At 40.8% G+C, this 23,727-nt stretch overlaps 1 protein-coding gene across 3 annotated transcripts in view; it reads right to left on the reverse strand.

Annotated features, from left to right (window-relative positions):
* ROS1 (ROS proto-oncogene 1, receptor tyrosine kinase) overlaps nt 1–17,837 on the reverse strand; it is a 118,879-nt gene extending 101,042 nt beyond the window's left edge. The window contains exons 1-5 of one of the 3 annotated variants that reach the window (XM_087865415.1): nt 17,074–17,833; nt 9,066–9,110; nt 8,157–8,216; nt 6,217–6,243; nt 1,355–1,415 (exon numbers count right to left, since the gene is read on the reverse strand). In XM_087865415.1, coding sequence (XP_087721541.1) covers nt 1,355–1,415; nt 6,217–6,243; nt 8,157–8,216; nt 9,066–9,110; nt 17,074–17,196 — 316 coding nt within the window. In that variant the 5' untranslated portion in view covers nt 17,197–17,833. Of the gene's footprint in view, nt 1–1,354; nt 1,416–6,216; nt 6,244–8,156; nt 8,217–9,065; nt 9,111–17,073 lie in introns of all 3 variants that reach the window. The other 2 variants (XM_087865414.1, XM_087865416.1) reach the window with 2 other exon arrangements.
* Between the last annotated feature and the right edge of the window lie 5,890 nt (nt 17,838–23,727).

Here is a 23,727-nt window from a genome sequence, read left to right on the forward strand (position 1 = left end):
ACCTTTCAACTTAGTAGATGTTTGAAAGAAATAACACACATAAATTAAAAGACAATATATGTATTCAATCCTCAAATAAAAATAATTGCACACTAATGGGATCTGTGTGCCTACTGGGGACAGCACAATTTCTCCAATATTGTAATCACACTGGGCACCACCATCCCCATATCCTATTCCACACTGAGTTTCTTGCTTTATATCGCAGCAATCACCAAAAAACTCAGCATTGCACAGATATACTATAGAAAGAAATGTAGTGCATTTCATTGTTTATACCATGAACTATCTCCAACTAGCACTTCCAATGATGTCCGGAAGATGTCAGCTATCCTGTGTTTCCCTTGAATGTTCAAAATGCCCCGTGCCTTCCTATGAGGTCGATATAATGCACTGGGGTACCTCGGTGCACAGAATATAAATTTTATCCACAGCTAACTCCCACTATGCAGTAGGAAAAGAATGTAATATCACTGTCTCTCCCCAGAAATGTCAAGGGGGTTCTGTCTAAAGGACAGAAGCAAATCAGGACAGCAAGGGAAGATCCTCCCAATTTCCATCAGCCACTGAGAGCAAGGAGCAAGCCATTGAAACAAAGACTACAACTTATGGAAGAATCAACCAATTCCCAGTCTGGAAGGAACTATCCATCTCTTAGTGGGAGAAAGACCCTGGAAATTCTGGAAAAGCAAGCTACTAACATCCAGGATGTGACTTATCAAACAGTTGGTCCTTCAGAAACCACTAGAGAATTAACGCACTAGGACAAAGCCACTTAGACATACCTAACCTGCTCTGAAATCAGACAGAGGGAGCTGGAGACATACAGCTAAGTTCCCCACTTACTCAAAATCTAAGAGCAAGAAGCGTATAGCTTCTATACCCTCAGTAAATTTCCCAGAGCCTTGTAGGGAGCCATGCACATCATAGGTACTCTATTGGCTAGCTAGCAGCTGAATAATTAAATGCACATTAAATAAAATATTCCTGTGCTTTCGGTTCATTAAAATAGTGGCATTTCCTGACATCAAGTCTGCTTAGCTATTCATAGTCATCTCTTTCATTAAGATAGAAGTGATTTCACTTACTGAACCGTGGGCAAAACCTCAAATTCTAAACCTCAGTCAGGTGCTGCGTTTCCCCTGTTTTGCTCTGAAAGAAGAGTCTTGCTGAGTTTCTATCACAATGGCTTTCACATTTGAAATTATTTTTTCTGTATACGTATATATATTTTTATAATGCTGAGATACAGAAGTCTAAATATTTTAAGAGATGGCTCATTCTCCTTACATAAGCACGGGTTCCTAGAGTGGATGTCGAGTATTTTTAATAATCGTCACGTAAGTCTGCTTACCTAGCACTTCCTCCTCGAAGGCAACTTCCGCGCTGCTGCAGCCGACCTCACAGGATTCTCGCTGTGGAGACAGGTGGCGTCCCAGTCAGTGCAGCCTCGCTCCTGCTGTTGCTGATACATTTCAACTACATTGTCACTTTCAAGTGCCTGGTATGTAAGTGTTCCTGTATATCAATTATTTCAACTGCAATACTCTAAGTTTCCATTTGCTAGTGGGATTAGACGAGCACCTTTCAAACTTTTTTACCATGTCCCAAATTTCAAAACACATCTAACCAAACAACCTAGTACACACATACATGTTGGGGAAAAGAAATCCTGAAACAGTACTTACTTTTGTTTCCTTTTTTATTGAGGTATATTTCATATGCCATAAAATGCACCCATTTAAACTACACGATTCAATGGTCTTTAATATATTCATGGAATTGTGCAGTCATCAGTACAATCTAATTTTAGAACAAGTTCGTCCCATTAAGAAATCCCACACCTGTGATGCAATCATACATGTTCTGTTCTAGTCTATTCTTTCATTTTGTTTGTTGTGACTCTTTATTCACTAAGTTGATTTCATGATCCTCTAATGAGTGACATCCCACAGTGTGAGAAAGCACTGAGCTCAACAATGCAATTGTATGTTTGCCGTCTTGGTCAAAGTTTTAGTGAGTTAATAACCTAAAACTCTAGCCTAAAATGGTGCCTATTTATTTTGTATATCCATGCTTTCCTTCAGAAATTAAAACCTGACTAAATTTTATAGTAACTTGAACGTTTTATGAATATCTTAATACTAACATTAAATTTTAAGGTTCTACAAAAACCTAACAATGATTAGCATTTTCCTTCATTAACTTAAAACGGTAAACATTTTCGTGACCCAGACACAACTGCAACTCTTAACAGATGCATTAGCATTCCTTACAAAGAAAGAAAGAAGGAGGGGGAGAGGGGAGGGAGGGAGGGAGGGAGGAAGGGAGGAAGGAAGGAAGGAAGGAAGGAAGGAAGGAAGGAAGGAAGGAAAGAAAGAAAAGAAAAGAAAAGAAAGAAAAGAAAAGAAAAGAAAAGAAAAGAAAAGAAAAGAAAAGAAAAGAAAAGAAAAAAGAAAAGAAAAAAGAAAAAAACTTTCAGAAAAAAGGCACAAATTCTAAGACTATAACACAATCATGATCCATCTTCCTGCTTTCATTCAATTTGCATTTATAATACCCAGGACAACATGCTATTGTTTCTCCTGGTGATAGTGGAAACCATGACACAATACATTTGCCCTGAACATTGCAGGTAATTTGCAAATACTAGCTGCACAATGTTTGACCTATTCACTCAAGGGAAGTGCAGACTGATAAGCTCCGGTTTGCTTAGTTAAGGATTAATTTAAATACCTCAGTCTGGGCTCAGGATTATTTAACTTAAGTGCTTAGTATGCTTTTCACATTCTTTTTGCAGGTTTCAGTAAAATACATTCAACCTGTTCATTAACTACAGAGAATAAATATACCAAATGGCAACAAAATTATCATGTAACACGGAATTTTTTCCCAAGAATTAAAACCAAGGAAGAAGAAAGGAAATAGAACAGTGTTTATTTGGAAATATTGTTAGTCCTGACTAACCAGTACATTGTGGGTTTATTTTACCTGAATCTTTTCAGAGGAAAATAGATAATAAAATTCCAATCTATCTAGGAGTTTAAATATTTTGTTACTTTGTGAAGCTTGTATTTTTTTCAGCTTTATTGAGATATAATTGACATATAAAATGTATAAGTTTAAGGTATACAACATGTTGATTTGATATATATTTTTTTTAAGATTTTATTTATTTGACAGAGAGAGAGAGAGGAGAGAGAGAATGCACACAAGCAGGGGAAGTGGGAGAGGGAGAAGCAGGCTCTCTGCTGAGCAGGGAACCCTATGGGAGACTCGATGCCAGGACCCTGGGATCATGACCTGAGCCAAAGGCAGACACTTAGCTGACTGAGCCACCCAGGTGCCCCTTGATACATTTTTATATTGCAAAATGATTACCACTATAGCATTAGCTAATGTCACCATCCCGTCACATAATGACCATTTCTTTTTTGTGGTAAGGACATTTAAGATCTGCTTTCTTGGCAACATTCAGGTATAGAATGCAGTTATTATTAGCTATAATCACCATGCTGTACATTAGATCACCAGAACTTCTTCACGTTAAAATGGAAGTTCGTATTCTAAGGAGTTTAAATGTTCTATCAAGTGGAGACAACACGATAAATTAGATTCTCTCTCTCTCATCTAACATTGGACTTAGAGTGACATTATCCAGTGCTCGAATTGCCTAGAGAGAATCAAAAGGAGGTCAGATTTAAGGAATTCACAGAATCCGAGCCCAGACCCCCGCAATGAGGCATGTAGACCGTGTACGCCAGGCTCCTGAACTACCATTCCCACGCAGAAGCCAAGTTCGTGCTTCCCAGGACTACATCAATCTACTGTCTCCATTTTAGTCCACACTCCCGTTTCTCCCCTAGTAGTGAAACCACCTTTCTCATCATCCCTCTGGCTCCGTCCCTGTGTTTATCAGATGGGCACACGTGCTAGCAATGCCTTTCCTTACTCCTGTAACACAAGGAGGACGTACCCACCACCCTCCTGGGGTGCCCCTAGTACAGCCTCTCCATACGAATTGTGGCTTCCTTTCCTCAAAAACTACTCATTCATTCATTCGAAAATTACTGAGTACATATTTTGTGTGTGTGCCAAGCCCTGGTGTCGGCTTTAAGGATCCAGCAGCGAGCAAGACTGTGAAGTTCCTCACCTTCATGGAATTTACATTCTCTTAGAAGAGGACAGACAACAACTGAGTTAAAAAAAAAATTAAACAAAGTACATTCAGATGATGAGAAGTGCTATGAAGAAAATAAAACAAGTTAAAGGCATAGGGCATGACCAGGCAGGCAGGAGACTTCGTCTCATCAGAGTGCTCAGGAAAACCATGCAGAGAGGAGCCTGGAGCAGGACCTGAGCGGTTGCGAGAATCTGGGGTCATGAAGGACAAAAGCTAGGAGGCAGGAATGTGCCTCCTATACTCCTGCCTCCTATACTCCGAAGAGGGAAAGGCCAAGGCAGGTGTGGCGGGCACAGAGAACGAGGGAGAAGGGGTGTAAGGTGAGGCAGGGGAGCCAGCGAAAGGTAGTTCGTACGCTTTCTCAAATGGCAACGCAAAGCCCTAGAAAGGGTTTTAGGAACAATATGCTCTAATTTACATTTTTAATTATCAGGGATGAGTCATCTCACTGGCTAACATCATTTTCCAAGTTACAGTTTGCTAAACTACCTCTTCCAACACTCTTTCCTCCAAGGAACAGGTGCAGAAGTGCCCAGCTTCCTAGGCTGAAGCATTCATGGTTGAAGAGTTTGATTTCCTGCTGGTGTGGGTAGCTGAGCTCAAACGGCTATGTATCCATGTATCTATCGCAGTCTCTACACCTATGTAGCATGCATTGCTGTTCAGTTCTACTTTACTTAAAGTGTGAAATAGCCAAGTATACAACGAAAAGAACAGAATAATTATGTAAGTTATAACACCGAGAGAAAAGCTGCACGTCATACAGACACAGACTCGGGGCAGCGCTCTGATCGCTAGGGAGCTACACATTGGAAATCCAATCTCCGGCTGCCTCGGTGCTTAAGAGGCTTGAACCATCCCTGACTTTCTTAACACAATCTTCCCAGGGATGGTTTTGTGGGGGACGAGGAGAGGGTGATGTTACTTTAATCACATAAAAAGTTTCTCAGGCACTTTTTGTTTTTTTAAATGTCAATCAGGAAAGACCTGTAATTGTTTTTTTACGTATGGAGTGAATCCTTCCTGCCCCCCCCCAACACCCCATTTTACGTCTTCTTAGCCAGCCCTGACCTCTCCATCTATTCCCAGGGAAAATCACTCAGGGGCAGAGTAAGCACAGACTATTCAGAAAATGTTCCAATGTAACATTTTTGTTGTTTATTTTTACTCTCTAGTAAAAAGAAATTTTTCTGTTTTACTAATGGATGGTAAGTTATATTCCTTTCCCAGGCAGAGTAAAATTATTCTGTTCTTTGGTTTCAAGGACACTTAAAGAGAATACAACATAGGTTTTAAATTTTCTTCATAAACCTCTATGGTCAACCTAAAACTAATTCTGAGGGCTACAGAATCCAGAACAGTTGAAGAAGAACAAGTTGGAAAAAATCAAAATCCTTAAGGTCTTTCTGAAAAAGAAGAGAAAATTCAGAGCAAGGGAGGGGCCAGTATAGGGATGGGGAGCTGAGAAAAGAGACCTGAGCAGCCAGAGTCAGCGTGAAGACACTAATTATCATAGCAGGGGGAAAAAAAATAAAATATCTTGAAAGCTGTGCTTTAAAATGTTGTCAAAGAAGTTTGTTGAATAAGGAAGAAAATTGCAACTACAGTGTTCTTTTTAATATACATATTTAATGATAGACCACTGTGATTTATGGGGAAGAAGATGAAGTCAGCAGAGGTAAGTGTATCCCTAGATGGGTTCCCTCCTCTCTCCCCCCCCACCCTCTCCCCACCTGGCTTCCAGAATTAGAACCTGTCCAATCAGATTAGAGTGGTTTATACGTATCTGTATGAATAAGTGTGTATACATATACACATATATACGCACACAGGTATATAAAACAGCAAGTATTTGTGTCAAAAGTGGAATCTTACGGTCATTCTTGTACCCGAATTAATAGCACCCCCACAAGGAAGATTTTTGTACACTGAGAATTAGTCAGCCTTCTTCATTCTTATTTTAATAGTTTTTTTAAATATGAGAGATAAAGACATGGGGTTTGATGACATCTTGTTTGTGATTGTCAACTCACCTCACAACCAGTGGCATAGGTATCGTTCTGCATACGAAAAAAGAAAAGTGAAATTACTTAAAATCCTTAAGGCTGTAAATAATTGTAATGGCACTTCGTTATATATTTCTTTCAAATTAACTTCTTGCCCCACCATTGACAAATAACCAATAAAAACAATCAAAATCAAAGAGCCCAGAGCTGGGCCTTCTGCCCAGGCACGCCACTGTATGAACAGCTATAAAAATAATGTTTGCAGGGCGCCTGGGTGGCTCCATTGGTTAAGCCACAGACTCTTGATTTCGGCTCAGGTCGTGATCACAGGGTCGTGAGATGGAGCCCCACGTCGGGCTCTGCACTGAGCTGGAGACTGCATAAATATTCCCTCTCGACTTCTCCCTCTCTCCCTCCCCATTCACGTGCTCGCTCTCTCTATCTCTCTCTCTCCCTCAAAAAAAAAAAAAAAAAAAAGAAAGAGAGAAAGAAATTACGTTTGCCTCACTGGAAAAATGGTGCAGTTTGATGCCTGCTAGAAAATCCCAGGCAACTAAGAGGTAATCTGTGGACCGGGTTAGAGAATGAAGAGGCGTGGGCAAGTGCCCCGTGCAGACAGAACCTGACGTGACAACCACCAATAGCTCTGCTAGCAAAGGCCCGTAGGTTCCCCTGCGCAGACCGGCTGCTCTGGTACCCACTCTATGGCCTGAACTGTCGCCGGCAACACACGGTACCTCCCATCCATTCACTTGGCAAGTGCTGTCTCAGCACCTGCTATGTGCCTCTCCCCTGTTGTGTGACATAGACGCAGTGTGAACAGGGAGAGAGACCCGCGCTGATGGGCTTACAGATCGGAGCAAAAGACAGCAAACACAGGCTAGACAAATGATGATTGCCACTGAACTTTGTAAAAAGTGGCACCAAAGAAAGGGAAAAGTATTTTTAAAAAATGTGTAATGGTTCCCAAATGCAGACAGCTCCTGCTCCACTGTTTTCTGTCTCTGGGGCACATAACCACAAACGTAAGAGTAAGCCTAAGCCTGTCAGAGAGGCCAGAGCACAGACCATGTAAGCAAAGCTCTGAGCACCATTTGGAAGGAGAAGTTAATGTCCTTATTTCAATCTTACTGATATAGTTTCACTCATTAATAGAAAACAATATTAGGATTACCCCAAATCACCATGATTCAACCTGGGTCCTGAACAACCTGAACAAAGGAACCCATGTTTAGATGACGAAATTCTTGTTCATTAGATCAGGATAATTACAGTGTATCAGGCATTATCCTGAAGAGGGAAATTCTATTATTATCCTAATTTATTGGGGAGGAAAGTAAAGTACCAAGAAGTTAAGTACCTTAACCAGTTACACACTAAGTGGCATTTAATTAAAAATTAAAAATGAAGTATTTGGGGATGTATTTTCTACACAGAGTGGAGTAAACATAGTGGTTTGTGACCTCTGGATTAGATTGCTGCCATGTTCCCTGCACAGACACTTCGAACGTGATCTAGGGCCTTGCTATCCAAAGTGTCCCCAGGGACTACAAGCATCACATCACCTGGGAGCTTGTTACAAGTACAGAATCTCATGTCCTGCCCTAGGCTTTCAGAATCAGAATCTGCATTTTAACAAGATCCTTAGATAATTGTACTTTCACATTTGAGATGTACAAGACTCAGAGATTTGACAAGCACCTGACTTTCTACTCAAAGGCCATTATAGATGGAGCAATTGAGCACCCCTGGGTTCCACAGTTTGCGTTAACCTCCCTGGGTCTCCGGTTGCATTAATTTATCTCAATTTTTCTGCATTATTATGTACCACTCAGGCTATCACACTTTTCCTTTAGAGTCACGCAAACTCCTTGAAAGTCAGTGCAAATTCCAATGGGAATCCTCTTAGATAACTTTTCTCTTGAAGGAAATATTAGTATCAAAACAGAAACATAATTAATACTTACACACTTTAAAGCACAGTTTTCCTGATCTACAGAGTTCCAAAAATGACATCCTTGGATGCACTGCAAGAGAGACATTAAGAGACAATGGTGACAGGAGAAGGGTGATTTTTCTTGCCACCTGAGTAGTGCAACCTAGTACCAAAATGTATCTATGCAGGAATCTGTGGCCCAGCAGGATCAGGACCCGGGGAATTCTATAGAGCTCTGCTGTCTCCAGAGGGAGCGGGGCTTGGCGTGACTCACTGCAGGGCAGCGGGTTGCTGAGTGGAGGCGGGGTGGGCAGGCCTAGAACCAGGAGATCACCCAACCTTCGGGGAGCACCCCATCCCCTAGGTGGCTGGCAGCAGGTAAGGTCCCGCACACCGTGGCATCGAGCATGTCGTGGGTCCTGGCCATGTCCTTACACAACAAGCAAAACTCAAACCTGGGGACTCAACCGAAGGCAGCGTACCAAACCCTAAATGGGTCCCCAGTCTGGGAAGTGCGTTCATGTTTATATTTGGAGTCACTACACTCCTGTTGAATAAATGGATATAGGTGCAGAAAAGTAATAAAACCATAAACGCCATTGTTAGAAGAAACACTGGAAACCATCTTATCCAGCCCTCTCAGATAACACGTAATAAAACTAAGTCTCAGAAATATTAAGTAATTTGCCCCAAGTAGAATCAAAATCATGGAGCTGGATTAGTCCTGTGTTCTTTCCACTTCAGCACAAGGTGCCTGAGTTCATTTTTGAATATTCTGTAATTCAAACTTCTCCCTATTTTCCATTGAACTTCCTCCATCAAGGACAAATAAATGAGACTTTACTTGGGAATTATTCTTACTGTAATAAAACCTGACCATTGTCCCATTTTTATCAATACAAACACTATAAACTTCCTGACAATGGAAGTGATTACTCACCGGTTCACTCAGGTTATATGGCGCGCCAATGTCAAGCTGCCGGCCCTGAAGTGAAGAAGGAGATCGTAAACGCCAGCTATCGATACCACAGTCAGAGAGACTACCACACCTTTTCTAAAAAAGCTTCCTGGAATAGTGTCGCCTCTTCCGTGTTTTCTAACTATGTAGTACGATGTTTTAAAGTCATTAAATCAGTCATGAAATCTGGTAAAATGCCAATGCAAATTATAAGATGGAATGCCTAAGAATTCTGCAGAAACGATCAAGGCAAGAGGGGGGCTGTAAGGAGTGGTTAAGGGCAACAGACAGATTCTCACACAGTATGAAATAAGCCTGTGACTTTAGTCAATTCATCAAGTCAAAGGACTCGGGGGTTAAAGATGAATTATGGTCAGGTTTTTTTTTTAAGCAGTCTTACTAAGAATAGTGAAAAAAATACAAATTCAGAATTTTACATATAGTAAAACATCAGATTACTCTGGGTTTCTTTCTCATATTTTCACAAATTTTAAGAACTTTTTGTGCTGGGAGAAAATAAAAGAAATAGGAGCTCGGGACGGAGGCGGGGGGGGGGGGTGGAATCTACAAATTGTTCATCCTCTCCCTGGTCATTACGTGAGTAGAGTCCTTGATAAACAGAAAAGCTAATAAAGGATGACAATATTGGGCCTACAATGATCAGCCATGTGCCTGAATAGTGTTACATGGATATGATCTAATCGTCAGCCTGCCTCACTTGACTTAGAATTATGAGCAGTGGATAACTAAGTGAATACTCCTATACCTCCAATTGGTACTGCTCAGAATCTCCCCTGAAAAGTTGATGGATTTGAACCACTGAATTGAAGAGAAGATTAATCCAGCAAGAAGCATGCCATCTGACCTTGGCTGACCCAGCGCTATAAGCAAGATGTGTTCCAGGAGATGATAGAAAATCCAAAGGAACACTGGAGGTGTTTTTTGGTTTTGTTTTGTTTTGTTTTGTTTTGTTTTGTTGAGATTTATTTATTTATTTGAGAGAGAGGGTGCGTGCACATGCAAGCGGGGGGGGGGAGGGGGGCAAGGGGCAGAGGGAAAGAATCTTGAAACACACTCCCCTCCCAGAGGGGAGCCTAGCACAGGGCGTATGGCTGGATCCCATGACACATGAGATCATGACACTTAATATCAGGACCTGAGCCGAAACCAAGGGCCGGACTCTCAACAGACTGAGACATCCAGGCACCCCCCACCGCAGGTGGTTTAAGCATCTCTTGTGGACTTCTGAATAGCCCGCGCTTTTCAGAGGGAAGAGAAGATCGGTTTATCACTAAGTTCACTGAGCATTCTCTCCCCTTCCAGGTAAGCACCATTCATTTTGCCCTTCACTCTATCCTTAGTATCTAGAACAGTCCGGAGGGGATAAGAGGTCTTCAGTAAATACATACGGAAAGAATAAACCCATGAACTCAAGATGGCCTATTATATAGGAATGGTCCAGAAGTCTCATCTCTTGGAAGCCTCATCCAGTAGCCTGGCATTGTGGGGGTTCACTTAAGAAGTAATCAGAGTTGCCTTTTCCCCTCCCATTTGATGTGTGAATGAAGATTCCTCCGACCTCCATTCCCTACCCACTTATATTTGTAGAGAAAGGAGAAGGATGCTTAATATATTTTGTCTTTAGATAATAAGCACTTAGAGAGTAAGAACTATCTTTTAGATTAATTTTGCAGCCATGGGCATAACTGTGCTTTGTTTCCATGATTTCGTTCAAAAAGAAGCTTTTGATTCCCCTTTATGTGATTGACCCACAATCATATATAATCAAGTCTAAGAGTGAATTTGCAATTAAATTTTTTCAGGTCCCTTCAAAAACCTGTTAGCTCATAAAAACAAAAGGGTGGTTGCTGGGTAGTTTCTGCATTCCATTTTAAACAGTAGGCCAGCAGAGATGGTCCTTGGTGACCATAAGGTCACATTGTAACAGTATTGAGTCCTTTCATTGGCAGCTCTCAAGATTACATTGAACAGGCTGAAGGGAGAGCCACCACGTGGCCTTGGGCAAGGCAGCCTCATGGTCTACGGGGTTCTGATGAAGCAGATTTTGTCAACCCCTGTCCTCATCATTATCACAGCTACTGTTCATTGAATAGTTCCTATGTTCCAGCCACATTACAAGGTGTTTTACTCTAAATCTCATTCAACCTCTCAACAGCCCTCGTAGGTGTGTATTATTACTAACTCGACTGCACAGCCGAGGCACGGGGAGGTTTAGTGAATTGTTCAAAAGTTCAAATGTAAAGGAGGCTGAGAGTTGCCTCCAGAGCCTGTGCTCTTACCCAAAGCACGATGCCTCCTGTAATCTGCACCAAATCCCCAGTCCTCAGTTTGCAGTTAGGATCCCCGCCAGTTTACCTTAGCTCTGCCTCCTCCAATGATCTGCTGAAAACACACAATCCCAACCCTGGATCTTACATCTTCTTAACCCATACCTACCTCTTGGCACAAGCTTGTCTCTCCCGCCCCCCTCAGCCACAACGAATTTCATTCCTTTACTTCCTACCCTGATAAATGAAATAGAGCAGAATGGTCTGCCTGTTAGTCCCATTTAGGACACTTGCTCCTGATGTGACATTTCCCAAGTTAGCTGTGCTGTCTAAGTATTCTCATCTGACACATAAGTAAGATAATATTTAGTGCATAAAGTTCTGTGAGGATTCAGTTAAATAATGTATTATTATAGTGCAGTGCCAGGCACTGGGAAATCTATTAGTAATATTATGTGTAAATAGATTTTCCAGGCATATCTCTGGTGAGTTATGCAAGAATCTCTTCAGATACATTTCTTGATGTGCATGAGAGTGCTGGTTTATCCCGTCTTTGCCAACTATGAATGTTTTTATCTTTGCCAATTTGATGAGAGAAAAGTTGGGTCATTCTGCAATCCTGTGCTTGCTGTGAGGCTGTGCCCTGGTCACGCACGTTAGCCATTTCTGTTTCTTCTTTTTTGAAGTAGGTCTTCATGTTCTAAACTTATTTTAAATCATTTTTTTATATATAAGTGTTGGTAAAATTCTGTTCATCATATGTAATACTTTTTCCATTTTTTGGCTTTGTTTTTCTTGTACTCTGCTTATTGTCAAATAGTTTAAGCTTCTAAGTAGTTAAATTATTAGTAATTTCTTGTAGGGATTCTGTATTTTGAAGCAGGCTTCATAAGGCATTGCCACTCCAAGACTGTAGAAAGAGTCACCCCTAATTTGCAAAATGAACTATTGGGACTTCAGCAAGATAAAAAGCTTTTGCACAGCAAAGGAAACAAAACCAAAAGACAATGGGCAGAATGGAAAAAGATATTTTCAAATGTCTTATCAGATTAAGGGCTAGTATCCAAAATCTATAAAGAACTTATCAAACTCAACAGCCAAAGAACAAATAATCCAATCAAGAAATGGGCAGAAGACATGAACAGACATTTCTCCAAAGAAGACATCCAAATGGCCAACAGACACATGAAAATGTGCTCAACATCACTCGGCACCAGGAAAATACAAACCAAAACCACAATGAGATACCACCTCACACCGGTCAGAATGGCTAAAATTAACAAGTCAGGAAACGACAGATGTTGGCGAGGATGCAGAGAAAGGGGAATCCTCTTACACTGGTGGTAGGAGTGCAAGCTGATGCAGCCATTTTGGAAGCATGGAGTTTCCTCAAAAAGTTAAAAATAGAGCTACCCTATGACCCAGCAATTGCACTACTAGGTATTTACCCAAAGGATACAAACATAGTGATTTGAAGGTGCACCTGCATCCCAATATTTATAGCAGCAATGTCCACATTAGCCAAACTATGGAAAGAGCCCAAATGACCATCGACAGATGAATGCATAAAGAAGATGTGGTGTATACATACAATGGAATATTACACAGCCATCAAAAAAATGAAATCTTGCCATTTGCAATGACATGGATAGAACTAGCAGGTATTATGCTAAGCGAAATAAGTCAGTCAGAGAAAAACAGTTATCATATGATCTCGTGATATGCAGAATTTAAGAAACAAGACAGAGGATCTTAGGGGAAGAGAGGGAAAAATGAAATAAGATGAAACCAGAGAGGGAGACAAACCATAAGAGACTCTTAATCTTAGGAAACAAACTGAGGGTTGCTGGAGGGAGGGGGGTGGGGAGATGGGGTGGTTGGGTGAGGAACATTGGGGAGGGTATGTGTTGTGGTGAGCTCTGTGTGTTATGTAAGACTGATGAATCACAGACTTATACCCCTGAAACAAAAAAAATACATTATATGTTAACTAAAAAAGAAAAGAAATATTCACCCATAATTTATTCTAATATATTTATGGGGTGAAGTCTTGTTTCGTTTTGTTTCTGTTATCTGTTTTTATTTAAATCACAGTATTTTTTAATAACTCCTGGAATCTATTTGAATCTGGTAGTATTATAAGGAGATAGGTTTTTAAAAATTTGCCTAAACTTTTTTTAAAGACTTTATTTTTGGGGTGCCTGGGTGGCTCAGTTGGTTAAGTGTCTTGGTTTTGGCTCAGGTCATGATCTGAGGGTCATGAGATTGAGCTCTGCACTGGGCTCCATGCTCAGCTCTCTCTCTCTCTCTCTCTCAAATAAATAAATAAAATCTTTAAAAAAAAAACAAAAAAAGACTTCATTTTCTTAGAGAAGTTTTAGATTTACAGTGTAATTGAGATTAAGGTACAGAGATTTCCCAAATACCTCTGTCTCCCACATACCCATAGCCTCTCTCATTATCCGCATCACTCACCAGAATAGTAGTTGTTACAAAGGATAAATCAACATGGACACGATAATAATCCCCAAAGTCTGTAGTTTACCTTAGGGCTCACTCTCGGAGTTGTACGTTTGGACAAATGGGTTTGGACAAATGTACCCATCATGATATCATACAGAGTATTTTCACTGTTTCTACCAATCCTCTGTGCTCTCTCTATTCATCTCCCCACCACATACAAACCCACTCCTGGCAAACACTGATCTTTTCGTTTTCTCCATAGTTTTGCCTTTCCTAAAATGTCATATGGTTGGAATCATCCAGTATGCAGTCTTTTCAGATTGGCTTCGTTCACTTAGCATATGCCTTTAAGGTTCACGCCATGTCTTTTCATAGCCTGAAAGCTCATTTCTTTGCAGCTCTGACTATTTCATTGTCTGGATGTGCCACAATTCACTTATCCATTCACCTACTAAAGGAAGGCGTTGTCTTTTCATTCTAAATGAAGAGCCCCCCTTCGGTTTGAACTGCCGTCTTTATCATACTCCATATTCCCTTACGTGCATGGTTTAACTCCCAGACTGCATTCTGTTATACTGTGTGCCCATTCCTTTTCTTTTAATATTTTATTTATTTATTTATTTGAAAGAGAGAGACAGAGATAGTAAGAGGGAGCATGAGCGGGGAGGAGAGGAAGAAACAGGCTCCCCGCTGAGCAAGGAGCCTGGCGGGGGCTCCATCCCAGGACCCAGGGATCATGACCTGAGCCAAAGGCAGACGCTTAACCAACTGAGCCAGCCGGGCGCCCCTCATGTGCCCATTCCTATACTACTACAAACTGTGCTAATTTCCGGATATTTTATGACATTTTTGGGTTCTGGTTTTGTTCTATCATCTTGCTATAAACTTATATATTGATATACAAGAAAGGTATTGAGGTTTGTACTTTTTCTTAACAGGATAACCTCTGGAACTCTTGTTTCTAATAGTCTTGCATTGAATTGAATTGATACTTCTAACAGAGCATTTCTCAATGCTAGTTTCTCAGTTGTTGGGACTTACTCGAAAAAAAAAAAGGTTTTGTTGCCAAACAGATCAGAAAATTATGATTAAGCAAAGCCATGAATATGCTGTTGTGCCCTGTGACTCCACACAAAGCTGGCAAGAAGCAGTTCCATAAAAGGAAGAAAAAAGAAGCATTTCTATAAACTATTTGACCATGAATCGCTTTTGTTTCTTTTTCATGAAAGATGCCACAATACTAGTGTCCCGAAGAACATTCGTTATTGTTTGTTCTCCGCAACACCGGCACATATAACTCAAAAATACCAAGTCAGTTAGTGCCTTCAACTAATACCTACAGATCCCTCAACTGATGTAAACTACTTGTGCTCAGCAGAGAACCGTGATTTGTGCACATTGGGACAACAATTCTGAACATTCCTTTGTGTCAGACTCTGTGTATTTCTTTTTAAAAAGCAAAGATGGCCCAGCATCAAGAACCACCCCGTGAAATCAAAGATGACCTTCACAGCGAACGTCCAGGCTACAAAGAACGGCACACACAAAAAATGCAAACAGCATCATAAACTTAAGCACTTTACGCATCCTTTCCCTTGATCCACAGCTGTGTTCACTGTTCCTTCACCTAGCTCTCGTCCCTCCAGACCCCGCGTGGGAGGCCCAGATGGAGAACAGTGATTACAGGCACTGGGCCACGTCTCTGGCCGTGACCACCGCCTCGGCTGTGCCCGCATCTGTAGGTGGCGAGCGGAAGGCGGTGCAACGAAGGAACAAACCGTGTACTCCTACTGCCTGAAACGCGGGAGCCCGCACACAGATAACAGGAGACTAAACCCAACTAAAAAATGAAACAAAGTAAAACAAATAAAATGGAGACTACAGTAAAGGAAACAACCAACATCAGTTTTGACAGTAGGGGGAAATTAACAAATTATGGTGGTGCGTTTATAGGATGGAAATATTCTAAATATACTGAAGATCCTGTTTCCATAAAAACGTCAGGGCAGAGGAAAAACTTACAACGTCATGTTAAGTGAAAAAGACGGGTGCACAACTGTATGTAAAATTATATACATATTTGAAGAGAAAGTGCTTTTTTCTTTATTTTTCTCTACTTCTCTACCTTATAAATCTTTTACAGTGAATATATGTTCTTACTATAATCAGGGAAAACTTTTAAATTATTCAATAAGGAATACATTTAATAGTCTTATTTTTCCATGTTTAAGTTTGGATGACGACTGTAGAATCCTCACGCCTACAATTCCACATTAAGAGCAATGAGGTCTTCAATGGGGATTTACAGAAAATACCAAACTTTTTTGAAAAGCACTTTACCTGTAGAAACCTTAGGTAGTGTGTTAATCTTTGGTTTAAATAAAGCCAGAAGAGTGTAACACAGATAATTATCTTTTTTATCTACCATAGACTTCCGCCTCCAATGCTTAAGCGTAACAATGAGTACTGTATTTGGTACTTCTATTATTCTAAAAAGTAGGACTGTAAGTAGTGGAACATGTAAGCTATCATGCTATTCCCTTTGTCTCTAGATAAGAAGAGTGCATCTTTCCCTGGCTAGAATGTATTTGGTTTTTACAGTTGATTCAGTGGCTGTTTGAGGCACAATCAAGTCACAGTAACTGAAAGATATGAAACAATTTTTATGGGAAGGATATCCAAAAAAAAATCTCACTACTGAAAAAATTACCAATGCACAGGCAGAAGTAAAGGAACTTAAAAACAATTCTCGCTTTCCAGATAGATGGCTGTTCTATATGGCATCTGTACCTGCTTCCTTGGGTATCCACCTCCCGATACAACCATCCATCCACAATATAAATTCTACTGCTGTCTGCAACTGGTAGGCATTGCCCTGTGGCCGAACCTATTTCTTGCTTCAAGACAAATATAAATGGTTTTGAAATAAATGAGTTTAAATAAACATTTTTAAAGCATGTAAAATTTACCCCATGTAAGCTTCTTTAATGCAATTCTTATGCCCCCTCACACACACACACACACACACACACACACACAATCAATGAACAGATAAAGAAATAAAACAGCCCTCCCCTACCTTCTGTAATTAAAAACGTTCCTAACATTTTTTGGAAAAAAAAAAAATCTTTCTTGCCTTGCTACCACTCCTCATGAGAAAATCATTCCCTCATTTATAACAAGCTGAATTCTACATGTTCCAGTTCCGACAAAGACAAATACGAGACCAGCAAACTTACCAGGTTAGTTACACATGACTTTAGGCAGCCGTTTAAAACTGTGCACTGTACCACAGAAATCCATGTGCAGCCAAGAGTCGCAACACGGACGAGTTTCAGAATCAGCCAGCAAATGTTCTTCATCCCTTCACCGACAGCGATTTTTAGATGACTGTTCTCATTTTCTCCATCCCACTATATCAATTCTTTAAGTTTCTGTTGAAAGAGTGGCTGGTGGAGTTGGGAGGGGGATTTGACATGTTAGAGATTCTTTGCCTTTTTAAAATAATATTTAGACCATTTAGTAGAGACCTTCGAATCCTAGATAGCATGTAATAGTCCCCTAAGAGCTATTTCATAATTGAGTTTCCTTTTACTCTCATAAAGAAAGGCACCCCCTGTCCAAAGGTTAGATCTTAGCAGTGCACTTCGCATGGGAAGGAAACAACGTAGAAGATGCAAACTGCATTTCAGCCAGCATGTGACACTTGCACCGTCTGGAGCTGGAGCCTTTCGGATCATCCACCGCTTCACTCCTCTGAGCTTGGTTCAGCTGGGCGGGAAACTGGGTTTTTGACCATCTCTGCTTCAGCAAACAGTGGCACCATTAAAATGAAGAACTATCAGAAAATCAGAGTCAAACGATGCTGCAGAAGGGAAAAACAGAACCCTTTGAGACCCAGTACATATTTCAAAATTAAAAAGCAAACAAAGCTGAAATTAATAGACAAATACTCTGAGGGTGAGTTAAAGACAAGGAAGTTTGTTAGAGTACTTGGAGAACTTCACTACATATTAACCAAAATACTGCCTTATCAAGTCTATTGAGACAGAGCTGAAACTAGCCACCGCGGACCTCAGATATGTACAAGTGTAGCTGTCTTGAAAAGGAAATATTGTACAAATTTCAGTTAGCCTTGCATCAAGATTAAGTTAAGAATTTGAAATCTGCAAGGTACAGAAGTGAGTCATTCTGGAGAGCTACTTTTTAGATGGCTGAGGATTAACTCTTTCAGGCCAGATAGTTTTGTGTTGGTGTCCTTTTTTATGATTTAAGCATTAAAGAAACTTCATGTCTTCTTAAATAAATTATACTAATGTAACTTCAGCTTTTCTTATTGGCATGAGGTTCTCATTGTGAGCAATACAGGCATAGGGTTTTTTCTGTTTGTTTTTTCAAGCTGAACATCTTTGAGCAAATGTTGACAAAACTGGCGTACAACATAAAGACAAATGGTACTGACTCTAGAATTGACTCCTAAAACTTGGTTTCATGGAAAACTTCCCCATTGTCCACCAGATCTTTTTCATTTTCTATATTTTTAAGATCGTAGATTAAAGAATATACAACTGTCCGATTTCTTGGTCAGAGGAATATGGCCATTTTTCTACAAAATATACATTTAAATCAGAAAACAAATGACCTTGCCTAAGGAATTTCCTCATTCCAATGAAATTTCTCTCCTTCACTGTGCTATCAATATCTTTTGCCTTATGAGCACAAATAATGTTTATGACTTTTACTTCGCTAACAAAATAGACCACTAAATACTTTCTTGATGTAGCTTTATTGGTGGAATGTGAAAAAGAAATATCCTTCCAATTTCAAGATTTTGTGCTTCTTCTGTTTTCTGGAATTTAACTGGCACATAGTTGCACTCGTGGAAAATGGCCTGTGTTCAAAGATATTTGTTATGGAATAACTTATATCAAAAGATTGGAAACAACCTAATAGTCCAATAATATAATACTGGATCAATCAATTCACGTATCTCATCCAGGTGATTTCTTCACATGGGCTTGTTTGGACTTCCTCCCAGCATGACGGTCTACAGGCAACTGGAGAGCTTACGTGGTGGCTTAGAGCTTTGGTGGAAGTGTTCAGGGTTAAGCTGCATTGTCTTTTATGATTCAGCTTGAGAAATCGTAGTTACTTTTGCTGCATTTTTATGGGTTGCCAGAGAGTCACAGAACTGCCCGGATTAGAGGAGAGGGAAATAGGCCCCACCTCTTGGTGTGAAAACAGCAAGCTTTGAGAGGAACAGGTAGGATGGAAGATTGTTGCACTACCTTTGGAAAATACAATCTGCCAGCAAAGAGGCAGTTAGCATTCGCCTGGTTCTCAGAGGCAGAAATTGTATTATTATTTTTTTTAAGTAACCTCTACCTCTAATATGGGGCTGGAACTCATGACCCCAAGATCAAGAGTCACATGCCCTACCCACTAAGCCAGTCAGGCACCCCTGAAAGGCAGAAATCTTAGTTACCACAGTTTAGTTCAGTAACACTGGTCCTCAAACCACCTAAACTTCAGTTACCACAATATTTCAACTGTGAGGAATTTCATTAAGAACGAACTTCTCTGCTATTTCTTCATTCAAATGAGTTTTATAATTCATTAGCAACAGTCTAGATTTGATATGATCACATATATCTGAGTTCTAAAATTATAGTTATTGAAAATATAGAATGTACATCCTCAGACCCAGTTGTATTCCATCAGTATCATAGAACTCCAGGGAAATGAAACTGTACAGTCATCGAAAGGAGCCTTCAATAATGGCCTTTTATACTATCAGACTGGAGAGGGGCTGTGGCAACCTTCGAGGCCTGAAGAATTTGCTATACAAGCAAATTCTGCCTCATGCACATACCTTTCCCATCATCCCTTCCTGCTTCTCGGGCCCACTGGAACCTGATCGTGGTCGAGCACAGCACATAGCTGAACCTTGAAGTTGGCCACAAGATATATACTGGTCATCACCATGGCCATAATTATTTCTCTGGTGGGATATTTGGTGGCATTTGTCTCTCTCTCATTGTCGTTCATTTGTCTCTGTCTCTTGCACTCAGCGCTTCTCATCTTTATGTCTCAGGGAAGGGATGATGCTACAGAGTCAAAGAAGGAAAATATTAAATAATTAGCTTTTGAGTTTCAAGGGCCAAGGTTCCAGCCTAGAGGAATGGAAGCTAAACACGCAAAGTTCAGTTTCTGGTCTGCAATTTGGTTTCACTACATTATTATGAAATTAAAATTTTATTTTAGCCTGGGACCTTGGTGGTTGAAATGCAAAAGTGGGCTATGTAACATTCTGGTTCTCTGCGTTCCTTCCCTGAGGCTTGAGATGGAAATGGGATCCACCAGTGTGTGCCTCCCGCTTGGTATAATGAAAGATAAAAATCACAATGTATCCCAGAGTCCACAGTCTCTCATGTTCTGGGAAACAAACTGAGGACTTCAGAGGGGAGGGGGGTGGGGGATTGGGATAGGCCGGTGATGGGGATTAAGGAGGGCACGTATTGCATGGAGCACTGGGTGTTATACGCAAATAATGAATCATGGAACACTACATCAAAAACTAAGGATATACTGTATGGTGATTAACATAACATAATAAAAATTATTATAAAAAATCACAATATTAAGGTATAATTTGGGGTCTTTTTTTGACTCTTCTCAAATATTTATTTACCTCTAAGTGTTTAGGAGATTTCATTACTGTTGTTGTTACTGTTACTATCCTGGTTCACAATCTTTCCCCTGGTACTGGCCTGTCTAGAGCTTTTTCAGAAGCCGTAAATTCTAGAAGGCCGGTGTTAAGTGGTTGCTTTTTCTTTGTATGAGTTATTTATAGTCGTTAAAAATCAGCCCAGGGGCAGTGGGGAGGCTCAGTCCATTGAGTGTCTGCCTTCTGCTCAGGTCATGATCTCAGGGTCCTGAGATCGAGCCCCATGTCATGCTCCCTGCCCAGTGGGGACCTGCTTCTCCCTCTGCCTGCCGATCCCCCTGCTTGTGCTCACTCGTGCTCTCTTTCAAATAAATAAATACAAAATCAGCCTAGATTTCTGCAAGAAGAGTTGGCCCTTGAACAGCGTGAGAGTTAGGGGCACCCCAAGCCCTCTGCAGTCAAAATCTGCATATAACTTTTAACTCTACAAAAATTTAATTCCCGATAGCCTACTGTTAACCAGAAGCCTTACTAATAACATACCCAGTTGATTAGCACATGTTTTGCATGTTATAGGTATTATATATTGTATTCTTACTATAAAGTAACCTAGAGAAAAGAACATTTTAAAAATCAGCCCAATAAAGAGTTTTTAATGGCTTGAGGGACTTTACGCCATAATATTAGGCAGAAAGAAGTACATAAAACTGTATTATGTATTTGGAGACTGGCTCAACTATGAAAAACAAAACAAAACAAAAATGGATAGAAATACCAAAGTATTTTTCTCTGAGTGGTGTTCTGGTTTTTTGTTTGTTTGTTTTTTTAAGAAAATCTTCTGTTTCTTGACACTTGCTCTGTTTCGCATATTGCCTGCAAGTCTTCCACTACAATACGGGTGTGTTACTTCCACCGCGATCTTCAGACGTTTCTTCATATGCCTTTCACATCATCCTCTCTTATCTGCTCCCCTCCCTCCCTGTGTCCATGGTCCCCACCTTCTCCCAGGTGACACTCAATAGCTGACTCACCTGTGTCGCCTAGTTGAGCTCTCAGTCCTACCATTGGCTAGAATTTAGGGCACCCTCATTCCAAAGATGAGGACTGCATGGAGTTAACTTTTGCTGGATTTCTCCGTCAATTTATGACTCACTTCCCACTTCTGAGCTTCTGCCCAGAGTCTGGGGTTCCATAAACTTCCGATAGACATCTCTAGGTTTGTATCTTCACAAAGAATGTGCTCCTGGACTCCTGGTTCCCAAGATGCACTCGCTGCTGGCTGAACGTCCTCCCGTCCCAGCCACCAGGCTCCAAGGCTCACATTTGTGTTCAGAGTGCTGACACCCCTCAGGTTTGTTCTGACCCTGGTGTCTATATAGATTAAGGACAGCCCACCACCACTCCTTCCAGGCACCCAGGGCCTTAACCCTTGTTCTTAATAAAAGCATTGCTTTTTATTTAATTCTCTCAAATGTTTGCATTTTTGAGACTTTTAATCTGATCGTAGGTTAAAAGACATTGGGGCTTCCTGGACAATATTTTCAGTGATTGAGACCGGATATTGGATGACCGCTTAGACATTTTACCGAAAGCCGGGCCTGGAGTGAAACTGCTTTAGTAATAGAGAGCAGAGGTTTTCAAACGCAAAGTCAGCCTCCTAAAATGTCCCTCTTCTCCCAGCCTCCAGATGTAGAGGAGCCAGAGTCTATAGAGCGGTTTCACAGTTCCTCCCTCAGGAGCTCTGCAACCTTTGTCTTAACTGCAGTTTCTCCACCCCCTGGGGCACCGAGGCCCAGGAGTCCCTTATCACAGGCATCACCAATGACCCTGCAGATTGCCCCCCACACTCCACCATCCCCACCACCCTCTGGGGCTAGAATTGCTGCTGTTTCAAACCCTTACCCCAGGCAGGAAATTTGGGACAGAGAAAAGAAAGCAACTGCCCAAGGACAGAGGGTGGGCAGAGGTCAGGGAAGGCACTGATGCAGGGAATGGATGGGAGATGGGGGCAGGGGAGGGGGGCAGAGGTGGGAAGCAGGGACTCTGACCCAAGAGAGCCGAGTCCTATGACTTTCTTCTTCTAATGAAGTCACACATTTTAAGAAATGTATGATCATAGTTGTAATTACTGAGTGACATGAGAAAAACTCCAACATTGACCTTATTCCAGATACTGAGAAAACAATAAACAGAGGAAGAAAAAAGAAACGCTAATTACATCACTTATATTATTGACCGTTTATGACTAAGTAGTCTGAGCACAAAACCAGTTAGCTTTGAAGACCAACTTCAGACTTAAAAATGTCCTCCCAATATATCAGAGCTCACGGAGGAAAGAGAAGAATGGGAATCTTTAAAATTTCTTTGCTTCAAAAATTATTGCAGTGGTAAAGAGAGGTTCTTGGTGCAGCAGGAAATGGGTCTTGACCCTTAATGCGCATGGAGAGTTTATGAGGTGGTAGCCATAGTAATAGGTTCCAGCACACTTTATTTCTCTTCCCCCCACAACACGTCACTAAAGCCAAAGCCCCCACCCTCTGTCTTCGGGAAATAGTCAAGTAGCTAGAACACGTACTCCCAGCTATCCCGACGTCCAATCCTGCCTCCACCTGTGAGCTAAGTGACCTTGGGAGGTCCTGCTGTTCTGCCTATCTCAGTGTCCTCGTCTGAAGAGGCAGATAACCAATTCAATCTCAAAATTCTAATACCTGTCACGTGGTAAGTTCTTAATCAATTTCTCCATGTTTAAGAATTTTGTCACTTGAGACACTCAAGTTGTTCCAGTTAAATTAGTCATAATGATTTGTTGAATGAATACTCAACAGTTATTGGGTACCTACTATTTGCCAAAGATCCTGCAAGACACTATGAAGACAAGAGTGAACCAAACAGATAAAAACCCCTGTCCTTATTTGGGTAGGGGCCAGAGGAGGACAGAACAGATGCACACGGGTAAAACATGTGCTAAGTTATTATATGGTAATAAACTCTGAAGAGAAAGAAAGGGAAGGTTTGCAGGGATCGAGGACTAAGTTTGCAAGTTGCTATTTTAGATACTATGCCATTACGTAAACCCTATATAATTTTGTTTATTAAGTGAGATACAAAATTGTAATTTTAATTTGAATGGTGAGCTAGCCTTTGCTGATAAAAAAAGGTTATCTGCTCACAAATTACACACATTTGTACTAACGTTGCTTTCTTTATATATAATAAAAAGGTTTCT

The sequence above is a fragment of the Ursus americanus genome, chromosome 11 (genome assembly GCF_024610735.1).
Source record: "Ursus americanus isolate L20-20 chromosome 11, mUrsAme1.1.p, whole genome shotgun sequence".
NCBI lineage: Eukaryota > Metazoa > Chordata > Mammalia > Carnivora > Ursidae > Ursus > Ursus americanus.